This window comes from Mastigoproctus giganteus, chromosome 7 (assembly GCF_048544385.1).
Source record: "Mastigoproctus giganteus isolate SK-2022 chromosome 7, ASM4854438v1, whole genome shotgun sequence".
Classification (NCBI taxonomy): Eukaryota; Metazoa; Arthropoda; class Arachnida; order Uropygi; family Thelyphonidae; genus Mastigoproctus; species Mastigoproctus giganteus.
In genome coordinates, this window is record NC_143581.1 from 179,839,484 (window position 1) to 179,862,321 (window position 22,838).

Sequence of the window (22,838 nt, forward strand, 5' to 3'; positions counted from 1 at the left end):
AGCAGCAGCAACCTGAAGGAGCACTGCTGGTCTTGATCATTAACTACTCTACTAATCTTTAAGTCATCTGCAAATTTTGATGTCAAGCCTTCTATTGCATCGTCAATTTCGTTTAAGAAAATCAGAAACAACAGTGGTCCAAGAACAGATCGTTGGGTCCCCACTGCTGACTTTACATCAATCTGAAGAATATCCATTAATCACAACCCTCTGCCTTCTGCCCTTCGACCACCCAGCAATCCATCTTAGAATCTTTCCAGTAATCTTAACATGTTCCAGCTTATACAATAACCTCTCAGGAGGGACTGAGTCAAATGGTTTGCTAAAATCCAAATAAATTATATCAAAATTGTTCCCTAAATCCAGCTCATGAGTAACTGTCAAATAGCCTATTAAGTTAGTAATCATGATTTTCCCTTAACAAAAAACCATGTTGTGTGTTTGGAAGCATTAGCAACTAATGCTCCCAAACTTAGCAACTAAGGCCATATTGCTCCGGGATATGCGGTGGTCATTCCCTGACCTTTCCGCATCCTCCGTATTTGGTGGTGATGGGCTCGAACCCCGGTCTAATCAAGAAGCGTGTGCTACGCACTGCTGCTCCTTCCCACCTGGCTACAGAGGCGCCTATGTTGTGTGTCTTTCAAAATGGCATTTCTATCTAAATGTCCCTGAATTGCACTCTTAACCATTTTTTCTCAGATATTTGCTACCAGTGAAGTCCGGCTAATTGGTTTGTAGTTATGAACTCCACTCTTAGCCTTTATGCATTGGTGATACATTGACACTTCTCCAATTGAAAGGAATTGGAGAAGTGCAAAAGGAATCTCTCCCAAGTTGAAACATGTTCAAAGTGTTCTGAACCACTTCAATGTTCTGAACACTTCCTGGTAGCCTCCCTTAAAATTACTGGGTATATGCCATCAAATCCAGTAGCCTTGTTTGCGTTTATGCTCAAAAGTTTTCCTAATTATTAGTCTTCTATAATTTAATATGACTCAGCCTCACTTGCATAGATGAAGGGTCTTTCTTCAGTAAAGATAGATGCAAAGTCCTTTTTCAATTCATCTGCAACATCAACTGGGTTGTCTAAGGCTTTGCACAAGGGTCCGATCTGATTTGCTTCTTTTCTTCCTTGTATTCACATACATGAAAAGTTCCTTGTCCCTGTTCTCTGCTCTCTTAGTCAGTGCTTCCTTATACACAGCCTTGGCCTCTCTAACTTTATCTGTGGTGCCATTACATATCAACTTGTAGCTGTTGTAGGCTTCAGTACTTTTCCTCACTCTGTAACTGTCCGATGCAATCTGTTTCTGCTCTATTTGACTGGCCAGATTTCCATTCATCCATTTCTGCATCCTCTTCCTGCAATATTTTTTAATGGTATGTAGGCATTCATGGCTACTGTGATTTTTGCTTTAAAATTGATAATGTTCCCAACAGACCGCCAGATTTTAAAGTGGGGGAAGAGAGCATTATCATTCATGTGGAGACTAATGATACTAAATGAACATGACCTGATGATTTGTTGGATAAATATTGTACCCTGCTGAAAGTGCCGCAAGTTAGGTCAGAATATGTATGTCTGCAAATTCTAGAAGAAATCTCTTTTGTAGCAATGGTGTTCATTTGAACAAAGGTGGTGCAAGGAGTTTTGCCAGTATCATTGAGAATACCTTAAAGGTTCCAGGAACTGCTAATTAGGGGAGAGAAGGGTAATATAGATCCATGTTTATCTGATGATATGGGTCAAATAATTCTTGCACACATCTCAAGAATTCTTGTTTGTTACTGCAACAGCTGATGTTCCCAAGATGTTCTGAGGGTGGCAACATTTTAAATGAGTGGGAAGATAAAGCTAGGGAAACAAGCCTAAATAACTTCAAATAGTATGTCAGGATAGTAAACTATAGAAGAATACTTAGTCTTAACTGTGTCTGCAGTAATGTCAGGAGTGTTATCAATAAAATGGGTGAATTCAAACTCCTGGTTAGAACATTAGAACAACTAATGCTGACATAATAGGGCTAACAAAAATGTGATGTCGCCCAAAAATTGGGGATGATGAGTCACACTATGGCATGTATACTGTATTTAGGAAAGGTAGAAGGGGTGGTGGGGGTCATTATTTTTAATGAAATCTTCAATCATGTAAAAAACATAAGTAAATTTTCAAAATCTGCTCTTCATTCTTATTTTTGAAGCTTCGTAAACAACAATTGCGCAGGTAGTGAAACTTGTTGTGCAATCTAAAATTTTGGTAGTAAATACCTGACCACACAATAGCGAAACAGAGCAATAAAAAACTGCACAACTTGAGGGTGACCGTATACCATCAAGAAAATATAGCACAAGGAGGATGTCAAGATGGATGATTATGGAGCAGAAAAAGATAGCATGGGAAAGTAAGTGATGAAAAACACTGAAGCTTACAACAGGTACAAGTTGATCTGTAAAAGTATCATACATAAGGTTAGGGGGAGACCAAATCTGCATATGAGAAAGTATTGGCTAAGAGAGCAAAGAATGGGAGCAAGGAGTTTTTCTTGTATGTGAATATAAAGAAGAAGAAGAAAACAATTCAGATCGGATGCTTGTGTATTGGGTGTGGGTAAGTCTTAAATAACTTAGCTGATGATGCAAATGAATGGAATATAGGTACTTTGAATCAGTCTTTACTGACGATAGACCCTCTATGTTGAGGAGAAGCTGTGGAAGCAAGGCTAAACCAAAAGAAATTAGTGATTCCGGAATTACAGGAGATTCTTTATTAGAAAATCTTTCGGGCCTAAAGGTAAGTAAAGTCCAGGAGCTGATTGCATATATCCAGTAATTTTGAGGGAAGTGGACAGAGTGTATTGAACCATTGAAATTAATTATGAGGGAATTGTTGGATTTGGGAGAGATTCCTTTGGACTGGAGAAGTACCAACATATTTCCAATACATAAAGGTGGTCCTAATGGTGAAGTCAGTAACTACAAACCCATTAGTCTAACATTGGTGGTAGGGAAAATAGAAGCAATGATCAAGAGTGCAATCCAAGGATGTTTAGATAGAAATGGCATTCTGAAGGACAAAAAACATGGTTTTGCTAAGGGAAAATCATTTTTAACTAACCTAGTAAGCTAAGTTGACACAGTTACTCATGAACCAGACATAGGGAACAATTTCAGCATAATTTATTTGAACTTTAGCAAGGCATTTGACTCAGTCCATCATGAGAAGCTATTGTATAAGCTGGAACATGTTTGAATTACTGGAAAGATTCTAAGATGGATTACATGGGGGTTGCGATTAATGGATATTCTTCAGATTGGTGTAACGTCAGAAGTGACGCCCACATCAAGGAATGGTTCTTAGACCACTGTTGGGAGGCATGGAATTTTTACTGTTATAAATAATTCCAGAAGTGGGGGCCATGAATTCAAATTACAGGAGAAGAGGTTTAGATTAGATGTAGGTTTTTTTTTAGCCAGCAAGTAGTTGATTACTGGAAAAAGTTGCTTCCATGGGTAGTTGAGGCTGACAGAAGCATTCAAAGATTAACTGAATCTATGTACTTTTGGAAATGCATAACTTATATTTTTTCTTATCTATGTTTTTTTTTTTTTTGGGTGGTGCAGCAAAAGCCTGTGGCTTCTTTGCTATATGGCTAATACTTATACTAACTAAAAGATAGTGTTCAAAGTTTAGACCTAAATGGATGTCAGATGAAATGAAAAGATTCATGACAGACAAGAAAACTAAATGGGATCATTATAAATTAGAAAGAGATAAAGCAAGTACAAACTTGTCTGCGATCACTAAGGGGGCTAGGCAAGCTAATGCAGTTTATGAGAAGTCCTTATCTAAGAATAGAAAGAAAAGTAGAAAAGAATTCTCTGCTTATGTTAGCTTGTTATTTTTGTTTGTTATTTGGTTTTTAGGAGCATTAGCAACTAAGGCCATATTGCTCCGAGAATATGCGGTGGTCATTCCCTGACCTTTCCGCATCCTCCGTAATTGGTGGCCACGGGCTCGAACCCCGGTCTAATCAAGAAGCGTGTGCTACGCACTGCCGCTCCTGCCCACCTGGCTATGGAGGCGCCTCTTATGTTAGCACTAGAAGAAAAGGGATGATGAACTTTGGCCCACTAGATATGACTATAACTAATGATGATCCTCTTCAAGTTGCTCACAAACAAAACAAGTATTTTGCAATTACATTCATGCATGAAGAAGCTTTTAGGGATGGAAACACCAGAAATACATCAAGTTATAACTAGGAGATAAATTATTTTGTTATAATTAAGAAGAAAGTGGAAGAGAAAATTGCTGAAGCTAAAAGTAAATATGTCACCTGGGTCCGATCCAGTTATTTTAAAGAAACAGAAACAAAAGAGGTAAACAAACACTTGGCCATAATTATGAGAGCATCCTTGGATTCAGAGGAGGATCCTACAGACTGGATATGTACAAATGTGTCTTTCATTCACAAAGGGGATCAAAGGGCAATGTAATCAATTATAGACCTGTAAGCTTTATTTCTGTTCCAGGGAAAAGAATGGAGTCAATGGTTAATGAAGTACTGCAGAATCATCTTAACAGGAATGGAATTATACAAAAATCACAGCATGGGTGGGGTAGGGATCCTATCCTACCATTCTGATTAGTTACTATAACACAGTAACAAAGAAACTGGATTCAAATAATAATTTTGACATCATGTATTTAGATTTCAGTAAAGCATTAGCCATTGTTCCACACAAAAGACTGCTGTAAAAAATGGGAGTAATGTGGCAGTTTACTGTTATGAATAAAGGATGGGGCGTGTAGAATAAGACAGAGGGTGATTATAAATAGGCACTGCTCTTCTTGGACTAATGTTATTATTGGAGTACCTTGAGGTTCAGTGCTGAATCCTTTACTGTTTACAATATTTATTAATGATATTGATGAAGGCATAATACGCTTATTGTCTAGTTTTGCAGAGACCTTGAGAAATTACATCTACTGCAGCAAAACCTAGAAAAATTAAGCAGATAGACCGAGAAGTGGCAATTGATATTTAAAGTTAAATGCAAGATACTGCATATGGTCAGCAGTAATCCCAGATTAACATATATATTAGGTGGTACCACACTCAAAGTGGTGGGGAATGAAAGAGACTACTATAACAGCTCAAGGGGTTCTGTTATTTTTTTTTTTTGGGTTTTTTTTTAGGAGCATTAGCAACTAAGGCCATATTGCTCCGGGAATATGCGGTGGTCATTCCCTGACCTTTCCGCATCCTCCGTATTTGGTGGTGACGGGTTTGAACCCCGGTCTAATCAAGAAGCGTGTGCTACGCACTGCTGCTCCTTCCCACCTGGCTACGGAGGCGCCAGGGGTTCTGTAAATGATACACAGGAACTTTGTCAACAGGGACAAGGAGGTGATAATTCCATTGTATAAGGCAATAGTAAGGTTACAACTTGAGTACTGCATACAGACCTGATAGCCTCATTTTAGGAACAATGTTGACCTCTTGGAATGAGTGCAGAAAAGAGCAGCCAGATTAGTCAAGAACATAAAAGGGATACTCGTACCAGACTTCAGTTATACAAATCACAGTACATGGAAACTAAGCACTTACAAGAAAACCTGAATGAAGTGTTTAAGGCTTTAAATGGATAGAGTAAACTTAATGATAATGGTATTCTAACTTCCTTGCACAACACACACAAGGGGACATAAACTGATAAAGGTTGCTGCAGAATAGATGTGTGAAAATTTGCTTTCAGCCAGAGTGTAATTGATTGTTGGAAAAAACCGCCGTCTTAGGAGTTAAAGAAGTGGGTAGTTTAGTTTGAATAAAATTTAAGGAAAAATTAGACATATTAATAGAGGGGATAGACAGCAAGGTGAGTGGTGTTTTTTTTTTTTTTGGCTGATGCTACATTAGCTTTTTTTTTTTTTTTTTGTAAACCCTAAACACGAGAGGTATTAGAACCTATAGTACTTAGTACCATGCTTGGGTTGGAGGTTGAGAAGACAAAAGAAGATATTTGTTGACATTGGACTTGAACTTCTGTAGACTGTAATTTTCAGGAAATAAGCATGAAGGAAGGTTGTTCCAGAAAACGCCAACTGAATGAATAAACGAGGAAGATGAAAGGTTGGTTCCCGTGAGTTTGAAGTTGGACAGTAAATGGATGTTGGCTGGTGGCGGCACGTGTTCGGACTGTTTTTAAAGAGAGAGAGAGAGAGAGAGAGAGAGAGTGGGAATTATAGAAGCCAATTCAGAAGAACAGTGCCCATGAAAGTATCTGTAGAAGAGGCATGCAGCAGAAACAGTACGTCTATGAGACAGCGAGTGGAGAGACTCTGTTAGAGATGACTCATTAATTAACCTAACTGCCCTCTTTTGAATGGAATCAAGAAGCCTGAGAGAGGTTTTGGGGGCACCACCCCAGATGTAGGAACAATATTCCATGGCAGGGGGAATTTGCAATTTATACAGAGTGAGCAGCTGTTGGAAGAGAAGTAACGCCGAGAGCGAAAGAGAAAACCAAGTTTTTTAGATGCAGGGGAAGCAATATTTGTAATGTGCTTGTGCCGAGAGAGATTAGAAGTCAGGGTAATCCCCAAAAAAGATATATCATTTTGCCTAGAAATCGAGGTGTCACTAAAGATAAGCGTAGGAGCAGAAGAATCCTTTTAGCGAGATATAAGACAAGACTGAGTTTTAGAAGGGTTGAAATCAACTAAGTTGTCTTTGCCCCACTGGAGAATTACCTGAAGATCGGCATTTAAGGAATTGGTAGCAGATTTTCGAGAAGTTGAAGCTGATTGAACAGGGCAAGGTTTCTCAAAATGGAAAGTGGAATGCAATGTCCTATCAACGGCAAAACTATGGATAGGATTTCCAGTCAATGGAAGAAGTCATTAATATACAAGAGGAAAAGAGTGGGAAAAAGAACTGAACCTTGGGGGACACCAGCATTAGTGGAGAAGTTAGAAGACAGAGCGCCATCTACAATCACCCTCAGTGAGCGATCAGAGAGAAAACTGGATAACCAATTACTAAAAACAGTTGGCAAACCATAAGATGGAAGCTTGTTTAGAAGACCTTTATGCCAAACACGATCAAAAGCCTTTGAGATGTCAAGAGCAACTACTTCTGTTTCACCGAACCTTTCCATTTAATTAGCCCATAAATGGGTAACATAAGCCAGAACATCACCAGTGGATCGACACTGACGGAATCCATACTGGCGATCTTTGATCAGATGGAAGGTTTCTAGGTAGCTTAAGCGTTGGCAGTTAATTGATTTCTCCATTACTTTAGAAAGAGTAGAAGTAATTGCAATGGGACGATAATTGGATGGGAGGGATTTGTCACCCTTTTTAGGAACTGGCAAATTTCCAAGCAGAAGGAAAAACACCTTTGGAATAAGAAAGTGAAAAAAGGTGGCAAAGAATAGGAGTAAGTTCAGGAGCACAGGTTTTGAGAACAAGTGGAGAAATACCATCGGGACCTGGAGCTTTCTTAGCATCAAGATTCATCAAAATCCTTCTGACATCCTTTTGACGGAAGACCACAGGAGGCATTGAATGGAGCGTGTTGGGAATGGTGGGAGGTGTTTTACCAAGATCATTAATATATGAGTTGAAAGAAAAATGGGATGCTAGCAGATCAGCTTTATCCTTGGCTGAAGTGACAGAACCATCTGGTTTGGTGAGAGGTGGGAGCAGAGATGGGCAAAAGTTGCGGCCAATAGCTTTGGCAATGGACCAGAATGCTCGGCTACCATTAGGGCAAGAAGCAAGTTTTCTACTCTTAGCCTGTTTAAACTCTAGTTTGGACTGATTAATAACTGCTTTACAATTGTTGCAAGCTTTGGTGTATGCAGAAAATGAAACTGAAGAATTAGAAACAAGCCAATTACGATATGCAACATTCTTCTCTTGAACAGCCTTAGCACATTTATTGGAAAATCAAGGTTTAGATAAAGGACGAGATTTTAAAGTGGAGTGTGGGATAAAGGATTCCATTTCTGCAAGAATAATTTCACTGACACGATCTGAGCAAATGTTGACATCAGAAATTTTGAAACAGTAATCCGACCAAGGAACAGAAGAAAAGAAATCTTGCAGGTCATCCCATTTTGCATTCTTGTAAGGCCAAACAACGCGAGGTTGGGAATAGCCATGAGATAAAGGCTCCATTGGAGAAGAGACAATTACCAAGTTGTGATCTGAAGTGCCTAAATGACCTCTCACTTTGACTGTGTACTTAGAAGGGTCGTTTGTGAGAAAAAGATCAAGCGTGTTGGCTGTATGATTAGGATTGTCCGGTATTCTTGTAGGTAAATGAACAATCTGTGCAAGATCATCAGTAATTGCAAAAGCCTCAGCATCTCGACCAGCTATGTCTGTGTGACTAGAAAATGGAAGCCAGCTGGAGTTGTGAACATAAATCACCAAGGAAAATTACCTCACTGTTAGGAAAGTTGGACTGGAGAAAGTCAAGTTGCAAAGAGAGGAAGTCAAAGCGTTCCAAGTGATTAGTGGAGTTGGGAGAACTCCACTAATTTTCCAACAGCAAATTCAAAATGGGAAGCATTCAAAGAACTTATCTTGGAAGCTACTAGGCTTTACATACCAACTAAGAAATATTGTTCAAGGTTTAGGCCTAAGTGGATGTCAGACGAACTAATGAGACATATGGCAGAGAAGAAAAATGCATGGGATACATACAAATTAACACGTGACACAGAAGCCTATGATAGATACAAGTTGATCTGTAACCAAGTTACAAAGGAGGTTAGGCAGGCGAAGGCAGGTTATGAGAAATCTTTGGCAAGGGATGCAAAGAAAAACAGCAAAGAGTTCTTTACTTATGTAAACTCTAGAAGGAAGGGGATGAATCAGATTGGTCCACTTGATATCGATGGGTCAACTGTTGATGATCCTGCTCAGGTAGCTAACAAACTGAATGAATATTTTGCATCGACATTCACACATGAGGAGTTATGCAGCGAGGGGAATGCCAGAGGTGTATTCAACTCTGGCAGTAAGCTAGAGAATCTTGTAATAACTGAGAGTAAAGTGGAGGAGAAATTGTTGAAGATAAATACAAGAAAGGCACCTGGGGTGGATGGGATCTATCCAGTTATATTAAAGGAGGCAGCAAAGGAAGTAAGCAAACCCTTAGCCATAATTATGAGAACTTCCTTGGACTTAGGGGAAGTACCCATGGACTGGAGATGTGCAAATGTGACCCCAATTCACAAAGGAGGATCAAAGGGCGACACAAATAATTATAGACCTGTTAGTTTAACTTCTCTTCCTGGAAAATTAAGGGAGGCACTGGTTAAAGAAGCACTGCAGGATCATCTAGACAAGACTTCAGTCATAGCTCAGACACAGCATGGTTTTGTTAAGGGGAAGTCTTGCCTGACCAATTTGATTGGATACTATGATGCAGTCACAAAAGAACTGGATGCAGGGAATAACTTTGATATTATATACTTGGATCTTAGAAAGGCTTTTGATACTGTTGCACATGGAAGACTGCTGCACAAATTGGAGCAGTGTGGCATTGGAGGCAAATTGCTGCTATGGATAAAGGGGTGGTTGAGGGGGAGAAGACAGAGAGTGGTAATCAATGGACACTGCTCATCGTGGACTAATGTTATTAGTGGAGTCCCTCAGGGTTCAGTATTGGGTCCATTATTGTTTTCTGTATTTATAAATGATATTGATGATGGTATATCAAGCTTAATGTCCAAGTTTGCAGACGATATGAAGGTTGGCAGGGTTGTCAAGGACACTACTGACACTATGCTACTGCAACGGGATCTGGAAAGGTTGAGCAGATGGGCTGAGAGGTGGCAAATGAAGTTTAACATTGACAAATGTAAAGTACTACATATGGGAAACAGCAACCCCAGAGCAACGTATCAACTCTGTGGTACTACACTGACAGTGGTAGAGAATGAAAGGGACCTGGGGGTGGTTGTGCAGGAAGATATGAAGTTTTCTGAGCAGTGCAGACGGGCTGCAAGAGTAGCTCATGGTGTATTGTCAATGATATATAAGAATTTTTCTAGCAGGGATAAGGAGGTGATTATTCCCTTGTATAAGGCAATGGTCAGACCACACCTAGAGTACTGTATACAGGTCTGGATGCCTCATTTCAAGAACGATATAGAGATGCTGGAACGAGTACAGAGAAGGGCAACAAGATTGGTGAATGGAACAAAGGGGTGCTCTTACGAAGAAAGGCTTAAGTTTTGAAAATTAGTGTCTGGAGACTAGGCACCGGCGAGGTTTTTTTGTTTTGTTTTGTTTTGTTTTTATTGGCGCATTAGCTACGGAGGCTATAATGCACCAAGACCAAGTCGTATATAAAAAATTTTTAAACTTTCAGTGACCTACATAGTTAGGTCACTATGTCAAGATGTATAAAAGAAACATGTAAATTTTATATAAGATCAAAAATGTTTATTGACTTTAAAAAGGTAAAAACAGCAGACACATGGTCATTGTCAGATAAAATCTGACTGAGTGTATACGGCTCAGTCAGATGATTAAAAGCGGTAAAACGGATATTACCAAAATCTGGACAATCAATTAAAATGTGTCTCACAGTTAAAATTGTGCCACAGGACACACACATAGGAGGGTCATCAGCCCTCAACCGGCGAGGTGATCTGATAGAGGTGTATAAAGCTTTGAATGGTTTGAGCATGCTCAATGCTGATGGGATTCTTCCTCTTGCTCAGAATAATCACCTGAGAGGGCATAAATTCAAATTGAGAAAAGACAGATGTAGGATAGACGTGAGGAAATTTGCCTTTAGCCAGCGGGTGGGTGGTTGGTGGAATAGACTTCCATCCCTTGTCGTGGAAGTTGATAGCCTAAATAAGTTTAAGGCTCAGCTGGACAGGTATTTCGAAGGAACAGAGGGGTGAAGTAGAAGTGGTTATTTTTTATTTATTTATTTATTTATTTTTTATTTATTTATTTTATTTTATTATTTTTTTTTTATTTTTTGGCTAATGCTGCATAAGCTTGCTTTCTTGCATCAATGCCTCTACTAATGCTAATGCTAACGGTAGAGACAACAGATGAATTTTACACAATGAGGTAGAGAGATTTTAAGCCAGAGAAGATCAAAGAGAGTAGATTCCAAATTGCCAAGTCTCTGACAGGGAATATCAGAACGGACATATGCACAAGTACCACCTTTGAGGCGAAAGGAATCATACAGCGAATAATTTAGGCATCTGAGATGAGCAGTAGTTGAATTAACTGATAACTGAGATTCTGTCAGAAAAAATACATGGGGTTTGGCAGACTGCAAGTGGAAATGGACATCGTTAAGATTAAAATTGAGACCACATATATTTGTAAAATGAATTAGGAAGTGCTCGGGAGGTTTAGATCTTTTTGCAGATAAGCTTGCTCTATTAGTTTGACAATTCATGGTGTATTCAATAGTAAGAAAAGTAGGTGGGACATGCTGTATGAAGTAATGAAATTTTTGGATATGGCGTACACATGGTAAAAATATACCCAGATCCTTGACATAACGTGGCCTCGACAATGCTCCCCGCATACACACTACTCGGACTCCCTCCAGTCACTATCTCGCAGAGTAGAGGTAGCAAGATTATACACTAGCTGATCCGGAAGCCTCCTAGAGAGTTACCAATAGGTTCGGTCCGGTGTACTAACTAGTGGCCGGCCTGTGAACACCGTTTTAGAGCTGTACCCTCGAAATGTAATGAATATTGGATCTCGCCACGATGTTCACCATAACCTCAAAAGTCATCAATCATAATGCATGATGGAAGAGATAGGGAAGGGTTGACCAGAACTTAGCTCTAGAGACTAAACATGGGTTCCACCACTTCAAGCTTCCAATAAGCAAAGTGGTGGTATTGCACCAGTTGATGAGTCATCTACCACCTAGTACTGCCTGGTAACATAGAGGGGCGGCATTCCTCCATGTGGTGTGGGCGGCACACCTCGACCCCTGCTTACGTTGGTTCACACCTGGGTGGTCACCCACCATGTACTTGTGCATGGATGTTATACCCAGGATTTTATTACTAACAGTCCCACCATCCTTGTGCAAGCAGAGGATTTGGCTGTCACAGACCATCTGGACTTCGCTGAAAAAGTAGCAATTTATTTGAGGAATTATGGAAATAAACAAAAACAGATCTCACTTGAAAAAGCAGACAAAACTATCCGTAAAAGGAATAGAAGAGTTAGCCCATGGATATCCTGAAATACACTGAACACAATCAAGGAAAGAAAGATGGTAAAAGCATTGGGATTGAGAGAAGAGGAGCAAAGGAGGAAGTATAAGGGACTAAGAAAATTAATAAAAAAATCAGTGTAAAAAAGATATAAATGAATTTTTTGAGAATATCTGCAGAAAGATTGAAGAACATCAATATAAAACTAAAGATTGAAGAAAACAGAAAGATTGAAGAACATCAATATAAAACTATAAAATTAAACTAAAGACCTCTTTACAAAAATAAAAATACTAAATAAGAAATTCCACCCAAGAATTAGTAACATAAATGATAAAAATGGCTGTTTACTAACAGAAGGAAAGAAAATACTCATGAGATGGAGAGATTACTGTGAAGATCTTTACAAAGATACCCACATCCACATTCATTTGGATCTCCTTTTTTGTGTATTGGGATAAGTTGGGATGGCCTTTTTTATTTCTGTTATTGATATGTCTGGTTACAATTTAGAGCTGCTGTTGAAGCTGTCAGTAGCAGAAATTATCGAACAATTGTCTTGAAATCACAAGCAAGCAAAATTCTACTTTATATTTTAAAAGATAAGATCCATAAATATATTGATCCTCAGCTGCCCAATGAATGTTTCGAATTGTGAACGTAATCAAAAATCTGAGATATGCAGATGACACAGTCTAAATTGGTAAACGTGACCAAGAAATGAAGTCTACTTGATAGGATAAGATGGTAAGTTGTTATGTTATTTTGGTTTTTAGGAGCATTAGCAACTAAGGCCATATTGCTCCGGGGATATGCGGTAGTCATTCCCTGACCTTTCCACATCCTCCGTATTCGGTGGTCATGGGCTCGAACCCCGGTCTAATCAAGAAGTGCTACGCACTGCTGCTCCTGCCCACCTGGCTACGGAGGGGCCATAATAAGATGGTAAAGCCACACTCATGGCCTCAGCATTAACAGAAATAAGACAAGATGTATCAGAATTAACTGCAGAGTAGATTCCCCAGCCAGCATTGACATAATGAATGTGTATCTAGGGGCAATGATTGACAGCAAAGGAGGATGCCAAAAATAAACCTCAAGAGGATGAGCCATAGAGAGATGAGCTATGACTGACCTCCAAAAAATATGGAAAGACAGAAACATCTCACAAAACACCAAGACTAAACTGGTAACAACTTTAATATTCACAAGTGCCCTCTATGGAGCTGAAACTTGTGCTATGAACCTTGATGTCAGAATTAAAGTAAACACCTTTTAGATGTGGTGTTGGAGAAGGATGTTAAGAGTGTCTTGGATGGAGAAAAGAACAAATCAGATTATAATGGACCAACTCAAAGTTAACACCACGTGGTAAGAAATAATAGATAAAAGAATCCTGCAATATTTTGGACACATATGTAGAAGACCAGAGAACAGTCTAGAGCAGTGTTTCTCAAACTGTGTTCCATGAGATGTGAACAAAGTGTTTCACGAAAAATCGTAATTAATAATTTTAAAAAAAATAATAAATAAATTTTGCATATTTGCAGCAGACACCACTTTTGTATCATTATAATTTTTAACATTATTTTTTTTCGGTTATTAATATACTGGCATAGACTAATAACAAAATAGGCCGCGGAACTTTATTTTGGCACGCATTTGCATAGAGAAGTATATATATAGAGGTAATGACAACTATGAAAAAGTAACTTTGGTTTGGTTTTTGGTTTTTTTTTTTTTTTTTTTTAGGAGCATTAGCAACTAAGGCCATATTGCTCTGGGGATATGCGGTGGTCGTTCCCTGACCTTTCCGCATCCTCCGTATTTGGTGGTCACGGGCTCGAACCCCGGTCTAATCAAGAAGCGTGTGCTACGCACTGCTGCTCCTGCCCATAAAAAAGTAGCAATGTAATGATCTAATATGCCATTCGTATGCGATTTAGCCTAGAGTACATGGGTTGAAGGAGAGGGGGAAGCGAACTGATATCATAACTAAACTCACTTCCTTGTTTAAATTTTCTTTTAATAATTATAAGTGTTTCGAAATATTAAAATAAATAACCATGGATTTGTGGTTAAAAAAAAAAAAAAAGGAACTTTAAAATGAGAAGTAAAGTACTTTAAGTAGTGCAACTGTGGTCGATGAAAACGAACACAATATTGTCACACTTCAAAGTGAGGATGAACAATCGCAGCCTTTTGTTCCACAAAAAATCTGAAGGGAAACAACTGGAACCAACTAATAAAAGACCAAAACGAAAGTATGATGACAGTTATTTGAATTTCAGCTTTGAGTTTTGGAAATAAAAATGCTTCTGATGCACAGTGCATCATATGTAATAAAATATTACAAACAGTTCTTTGGCTCCCATTAAACTTGTGTTTCTTAAGTATTCCGTAAATATATAAGTGTTCTGTCAATATATTGTGAGATGAAAAGTGTTCCGTGACTAAAAAAAGTTTGGGAAACACTGGTCTAGAGAAAACAATTTTGTTCGGTAGAGTAACAGGAAAAAGAAGAAGAGGGAGACCCCCCCCCCTACAAGGTGGGCTGATCAGATCATAGAATAACTGTAATGACTCCAGAAGAAGCCTCAAGAATGGCTGAAAACAGATTAGAATGGGGTAAAATTGTGGATGAGGTCACAAGTCCTCAAGCTTGAAGAGATCGAAGAAAAATAACAGTATATCCTATATAATGGTATTTTTTCCTCAGTCGGCCACAAATTATAAGACTGATTAAGAATATTTTTAATGTTAACAATTAAAATATACAAGCAATAAAAGTAGCAAGTTGTGAAAAATGTTTCTACAAACAGACTTTTTTTTCCTACTTACCAAGGCTCGCTCTGTTGATGTAGATATAAAGGCCAAGAATCAACGCTAGGGTAATCAATGCTGTGATGTAATTCATGATGCACATTACAACTAAACAAAGAATTGATCCTAAAAGACTCAACCACTTGTTATAATATTTAAAACTGGGGCGAAATCCTATATAAAGTATAAAAGTATGTTAATTTTAATTTAATTTGGAGTAAAATATAATGTGTCAAATGCAATTTTCAAAGAAAATAACTAGTCTAGTGATGCCTAAATATTAAATAATTAAATAATATATACTGTGTAATTTTTGTGAAAATCTGAATCCTGTTCCGTTAATTGCCATATTTGTTTAAAATTTATTCTGTTTATATATGCAGAACTCGAACTGAGAAAGGGTGTTTAGAATCATGGCTACTGTATTATAGTAACAAGAGTACTGCAACAGGAAACTTGTTAATATATCACAAGCGATGATCAGCATATTTGTAATCCTGTTTTTCCATATTCATTTTTGAAAAATTTCTACGAAAAACCAGCATTTCTAAGGGTTTTTTTTTTTTGGTGAAACTGGTTTATTGCAATCCAGCACAAAAAAGTTGATCTCCAAGAAGAATTATCTATTGCATGATGAATTGGTTTTCTAAATACAATTATATCTAAGTCAAAATTAAATAATATTTAACTTAATTCTTTTGAAAACTCAGTTGACAACTTGCTATCCACGAATTCTGTTTGGAGCCAGCAAACTTTTTTTTTTGACTTCTGTAAGTAAACACACTTTGGTCTTAAGATAGCTTGGCAGCCAGTTGACTTTCTAATTCCACAATTTATCAAATTTATTTATAAAGTCACACAGTTTCTGCTATGAACATATTAAATATTTGAGGTTGTAATGTTACATTAGATTGTGTCGGCACACAAATTACCTTGACAGAATTACATTAATGCTTTTTGTTTACCATATGTATAAAATATTTATGGTAGCATTTTCTGTGAATGTGGTGCTGTTCATTAGTTCATCAACCACTGCTTCTTAGCCTTTTGGCTAATATTGAACTGTAGTACCTTCTTGACAAGCAGATTAGGCCATGTAGAGCAATTGAATTCCTGCCATATTTTCCTAGTGGCTATAAGAAAATCTGAAGTACATGTTTTGAACTCTGCAACAATTTACAAACTCAAGCCGCAGATTGCTGACTTAAATCTCCTAAACATTACTTATTCTGGTGCACACTTTTGCCATTTGATTGTAAGCTGTAAAGCACATGTTTGATGTAGATAATGTCCATTTTTAACATACCTTCTCTAGACTTTGAAATATAATAAGCCTCAAAATTTAATGCCTAATTTCTCTAATTGAATTCTAATCTCTAAGTTAAAGTGTAATAACATTTCAGGAGAGTTTACAAGTATATAAATGCCTATTATCTTCAGTATGTTTGTTTGATGTCAGTCAAAAAAATGTTTCTAAAAGAACCAAATATAAAATTTCATAAACAGATATTATGAAATTTTATATTTGGCTTTTTTGGAAACAAAACAGAAATGGAATTTTTTTTAAACACATATCTTGGGTTATACACAATGGATTTTCATTAAATTTCACAAATGTATCCATTTAGAATGCCATACAATAAAATATATGTTTTGCAATTCCTTTTAAATAAAAATAATTAAAAAAGTATTATATTAATTAAAAAGTAATAATTAAATTAAAATTTAAGTTACTTAATTAAAAAGCAAATTAAAAGTATTAATGCATTGAAATGTAATGCAATGTGTATTTCTTAACTTATTCTGAGATACCATATATTATATATTTTAAAGTTTGATATATAAAAAAAAGGCCAAGTGCAGCCATTATCAACCCACTGCAGGATGGAAGCCTCCTCAATAATTCATGCTGAGGGAAATGGACCATAATCTGCCATGCTGGTCTAGTGCGGGTTGGCAGATCGACCATATTCAGCAGTCAGGGGCTTGAACCCCGGTCTACTCAAAGAGCGTGTGCTACTGCACTCCTGCTCTTGACCACTCGGCTACGGAAGTTTGATATATGCATTCACCCTAATGCTACTATTATAATTAAGGGGAATAAACTGTTATCAATTTCCCTTTATTTACTAATTAAAATAAGGTGGAAAGCGAAAAAAGCATTAAATAATTTTGCATTTCTTATAGCAGTAATAGCACTGTAAAATCAAAGAATTTCGGGCTCTGGAAATGGATAGGTTTCTTGGAAAATTTTGCTGTTTTTTTGACTTAAAATTAACATATTTAATTATCTTGTATAATAGTCCTAGTCACATTCATTAGCTTATTTTTAAATTTAGCTAATTTTGTATCAGTGATTTTGTGTGAATATTGTAAAAACAGTAAGTAGCAGTGGCAAATGATGCAAGAAACCAAGCTTATAAAGCATCAACCAAAAAAAAAAAAAAAACCTACACATTTAACCCATCCATACCCCCTAAGAATTTCTCTAGTTTTTCCTTCAATTTATTCAAACTAACCACTTGATCAACAATAAATGAAAATTTAATCCAACAATCAACCACCTGCTGACTGAATGCAAACTTCTGCATATCTATCCTGCAACTATCCATCCTCAACTTGAATTTATACCCCCTCTTTCAGAAAGAGGAAGAATGACATCAACATTTAGCTTACCGAATCCATTCAAGGCTTTGAACACCTCAATCAGTTATAATCACAGGTGCCTCGTCTTCAGACACTGCAATTTGAAAAACTAAAGCCTTTCTTGATAAGACCATCCTTTTGTTCTCCTTCACCAATTTGGTGAAGGGGAAACAAATGAGCTGTCTTGGCAGCTTGTCTTGCTTAGAAAATTTCATATCTGACTACACAGTTACCACCAGGTCTTTTTCATTTTCCACTTCCCTGAGTGTAGTACCACAGGGCTGGTGTTGTAATCTTGCTTTTAATGCTACCCATATGCAGTATCTCACATTTATCAATGTTAAACTTCAACTGCCATTTCTCAGCCCATTGACCTAATTTTCCTGGATCTTGATGCAGTAGCTTGCTCTGATTACTCTCATTAAACACCCTACCAAACTTTGTATCATTTGAAAACAGACATTAAGCCTGATATATACCTTCATCAATTTAGAAGAAGAGAATGCAGCAGAGCCAGTGGAAGCAGTAACTAAAGTAAATTTAATAAGTTTTAATACGTCAAGTAGCTTTCGGGCTAACGAACCCCTTCCTAAGCAAGAAAGGTACATACATACAGAAATACAAGCATAACATAAAACGTTAGGAATGGAATAAATTATACCAAATATGCTGTGTGTGATCAGATGACAGGAGAGTATGTACATGGCCTCCGTAGCCAGGTGGGAAGGAGCAGTAGTGCATATCACATGCTTCTTGATTAGACCGGGGTTCGAGCTCATCACCGTCAAATACGGAAGATGCGGAAAGGTCAGGGAATGACCACCGCATATCCCGGGGCAATATGGCCTTAGTTGCTCCTAAAAAAAAAAAAAAAATCCCCAAAACAAAAGCATGTACATTAATGGAGTGTTCAGTCATTCACTAGGCCAGATCAGGCGATTGTTGTTGGTGCGCAGCGCACATATGGGATTGCTGCCAGCATTTATTGTGTTTCAAAACTACTGACTCCAAAATTGGGTGTAGTTTTGTTCCTCTACTGCAATTTAAAACTTTGTGACAGCTGGATATATTTAGGGATTCTAACCATAGGTTGTGATAGTAGTGTCGAGATTGGTCGACACTACTATCACTATCGTGCCTGGGGTTGAGGTCATGATGAGTCACCCAAAAATGCTCTGCAATTGCAGAACATTTTTGCAGAGTGTTCAGAGTCACCCAGGCGGATGGATCTGTCATGTTCCACGAGGCAGTCCTTTTGGAGTCAGTAATTTTGAAACACGACAAATGCTGGCAACAATCCCATATGCATGCTGCGCACCAACAACAATCACCTGATCTGGCCTAATAAATGACTGAACACTCTTGCACTCATGTACACGCTCTCCTATCATCTGATCATGTACAGCATATTTAGTATAATTTATTCCATTCTTAACGTTTTATGTTATGTTTGCATTTCTGTATTTATGTACCTTTCTTGCTGGGGAAGGGGTTCATTACCCTGAAAGCTACTTGTCTTATTAAATTTATTTTAGTTACTGCTTCCACTGGCTCTGCTGTATTCTCTTCTTCTAAACAATGGAAACTAGTGCCACAGGCCCATTCACTTTCATACCTTCATCAATATTGTTAATAAATATTGAAAACAACAATGGACCCACCACTCAACCATGGGGGACTCCACTAATAACATTAGTCCATGAAGAGCAATACCCATTGATAACCACTTTCTGCCTTTGCCATTCAACCATCCATAGCAGTAACTTGCTCTTAATGCACATTGCTCCAATTTGTACAATAATCTTTTATATGCAACAGTATCAAAAGAATTCCTGAAATCAAAGTATATGGTGTCAAAATTATTTTTTGCATCCAGTTCCTTGGTCATCATACTAACCTATCAGATTGGCTACCAAATCTGCCCCTTAACAAATCCATGCTCTCACTGCAGTATAATATGTCTAGATAATCCTGTATTACTTCTTTAACCAGTGATTCCATTATTTACCCCTGGAACAGATGTTAAGCTAACAAGTCTGTAATTACTCATCATCCATATCAACTGGATGCACTGCCTTAAATTTAATATGCTTAACTAAGAGCATAACCCCACTCTCCCTCTTATACTGTCTGTCCTTCCTGTATACATTTTACTCATTCTATTCAAATGCAGCATCACTTACGTCCGAGTAACACCATGTCTCTGCTATCCCTACAATGTCTGTATTTGATGACTTAATCAGTACTTCAAATTCATCATACCTATTTACAATGCTCCTAGCATTACTGTAAATGAAGTATACATGCATATGTTCTTACTCTTAATTACCCTAGCACAGCCCATGTATTTAAAGGAATGGACTTTTTCTTTCATAAAGGTGACTACAGTGGTCTCAGACAGTTTGTAAATTCTATGCCAACGGTGGGAAAATGCGGCTCTCAGAGCCGCATGTGGCTCTTCATTGAGTTAAGTGCGGCTCCCATTGAAAATTTAAATCCGTTTTTTTTTTTTTTACTATTTCAGAACTTTTCTCACTGAATCTTGTTAAATTAACTAAGTAACTAATATTTTGTTATAAGGATTTTATGTTGTGTTTATTTTTTTTTTTATGTCTAGATATTTTGCTATTTTTATTTTGATTATAATATTTAAAATAACTAAATGCACAAGGCATAATACATTAAGAGTTTAATATCTATATAATATCGGTGTGTAGATACACCATAGACAACTCTTAAGAAACTACAAAGTAGTTGTTGTAGGCATCATTTGCTCTTTCTCATATTGTGCTCTGCCTTCACAACGAGTTGTCATGATATTGCACTACCTCGAATAAGTAACGCTTCACTAATAGAGAAGACTATTGTTACTTATTCTCAGTGAGTACCACCACCCAGACATGTTTCAAGGCTATTGGTCTATCATCAGTGGGTGGGCAGGTACCCTGGTATATTGCAGACACGACGACCCAGTTGTGAAGATAATCACACAATATGTGTGATTATATTTAAGCGCATTATAGCCTTAGTTGCTAATGCGCCAATAAAACCCAACCCAACGACAATATTTAAAATAACTAAATGCACAAGGCATAATACATTAAGAGTTTAATATCTATATAATATCGGTGTGTAGATACACCATAGACAACTCTTAAGAAACTACAAAGTAGTTGTTGTAGGCATCATTTGCTCTTTCTCATATTGTGCTCTGCCTTCACGACGAGTTGCCATGATATTGCACTACCTCGAATAAGTAACGCTTCACTAATAGAGAAGACTATTTTTACTTATTCTCAGTGAGTACCACCACCCAGACATGTTTCAAGGCTATTGGCCTATCATCAGTGGGTGGGCAGGTACCCTGGTATTGCAGACATGACGACCCAGTTGTGAAGATAATCACACAATATGAGAGATGCCAAAAGGTGTATATGACAATATTTAAAATAACTAAATGCACCAGGCATTTGATTATAAATAAATCCGCGCGCATTTACACTGCTGGCGCATTAGCGGACTTGTGCAACACTACACCGGGAGTGGGTAGAAAATGTGACCAAACCTCCCATAAGAGTTTCAATTTCAGACTTTGGAATTAAATTTATTTAAATTTTTTGATAACATGACCTCAGAAAATATCAAAAAACGAAAATACGAGCAAGAAAATAGAATCTTTCAAGAAGAATGGGTAGAAAATTTTGCTTTTATTGACAATAATGGAAAGTCGTGTCTTATTTGTAAAGTTACAATTGCAAACTACAAAGTAAGCAATTTATGTCGACATTACGAAGTAAGTCATCCCCACTTTTCAACTCAATATCCACTCAATTCAAAATTGTGAACAGAGAAACTTAAGTCCTTGCAATCTGGTCTTCATAAGCAACAAGGACTTGTTTTCTTTTAGTCGCGAAGATGACAGAGCAAACGAAGCTAGTTTTTTGATAGCTTGGAATATTGCTCGTGCCAAACGTCCATATGGAGAAGGAGAATTTATTAAAAGAAACTTGGAAGAAGTGGTTAAAGTTTTGGATCCAGATAATACAAAACTGCATAAATTGATTGCACAGGTTCCTATGTCACGCTGTACAACTGAGCGTCGTATTGGTGCAATTAGTAAAAATTGTTGAAAATAGTTTGATGTGTGATTTGAAAAATTGTACAGCATTTAGTTTAGCTCTCGACGAGTCTACAGACATTCAGGATGTTCCACAATTGGCCGTTTTTGTCCGCTATGTATCTGCAGACATAAATGTGACGGAAGAAATGTTAGACCTAGTAGCTCTTATCGAAACAACTTGCGGTATCGATGTTAAAAATGCACTTGATGAAGTAATGAACAGGTTTGAATTGCCTTGTAATAAACTTGTAAGTGTTGTGACTGACAGAGCACCTGCAATGATAGGGAAAAACCAATGTCTCATTGGTCTTTTAAACAACGATCCTAAAATGCCACATTTCTTACCTCTTCACTGCATAATTCACCACGAGCATCTCATAGCGAAGTACTTCAAATACGAAAATGTGTGGAAGATTGTTTTGCAGACTGTGAATTTAATTAGAACAAATGCCAAAACACATCGTCAATTTAAGAACTTTTTAGAAGAGTTGCGAGTGAATGATGAAACATATGAATTGCCCAGTGATTTATCCCTATGGTGTGTTGTAAGATGGCTGTCAACTTACAATGTTTTGGGCCATTTTGTCAAACTCCTAAATCCTATCATAACATTTACAAAAGAAAAAGGAAAAAAATACCCAGAATTAGAAAATGAAACTTGGCTTTCTGACTTAATGTTTCTTACAGACATTATAGAACATTTGCAAACACTTAATTTGGCTTTACAAGGAAAGGAAAAAAATATTATTGATTTGTCACAAACTGTATTTAGTTTTGAAGCTAAACTTCGGCTTTTTGTGTACGATCTTAAGAACAAAATATTTAATCATTTTCCATGAGTAAAAGCAAATATACTTAATATCAGAGAAGAAAAGTTAGACGAATACAAAGAAAAACTGGAAGAATTGCAAGCAGATTTCAAACATAGGTTTGAAATCTACATTTGCATATTTTGTGAACCCATTTATTTGTGATATTATTGAAGATGGATTTCCAATTTCTGAAATAATAC

General features: G+C 37.3%; 1 protein-coding gene across 2 annotated transcripts in view; it reads right to left on the reverse strand.

The window, feature by feature from the left end:
* LOC150083367 (solute carrier family 12 member 2-like) overlaps positions 1-22,838 on the reverse strand; it is a 451,471-nt gene that overhangs the window by 260,086 nt on the left and 168,547 nt on the right. For both annotated transcript variants that reach the window (XM_090377993.1, XM_090377992.1), the window contains exon 13: positions 15,079-15,234. In XM_090377993.1, coding sequence (XP_090234119.1) covers positions 15,079-15,234 — 156 coding nt within the window. The remainder of the gene's footprint in view (positions 1-15,078; positions 15,235-22,838) is intronic.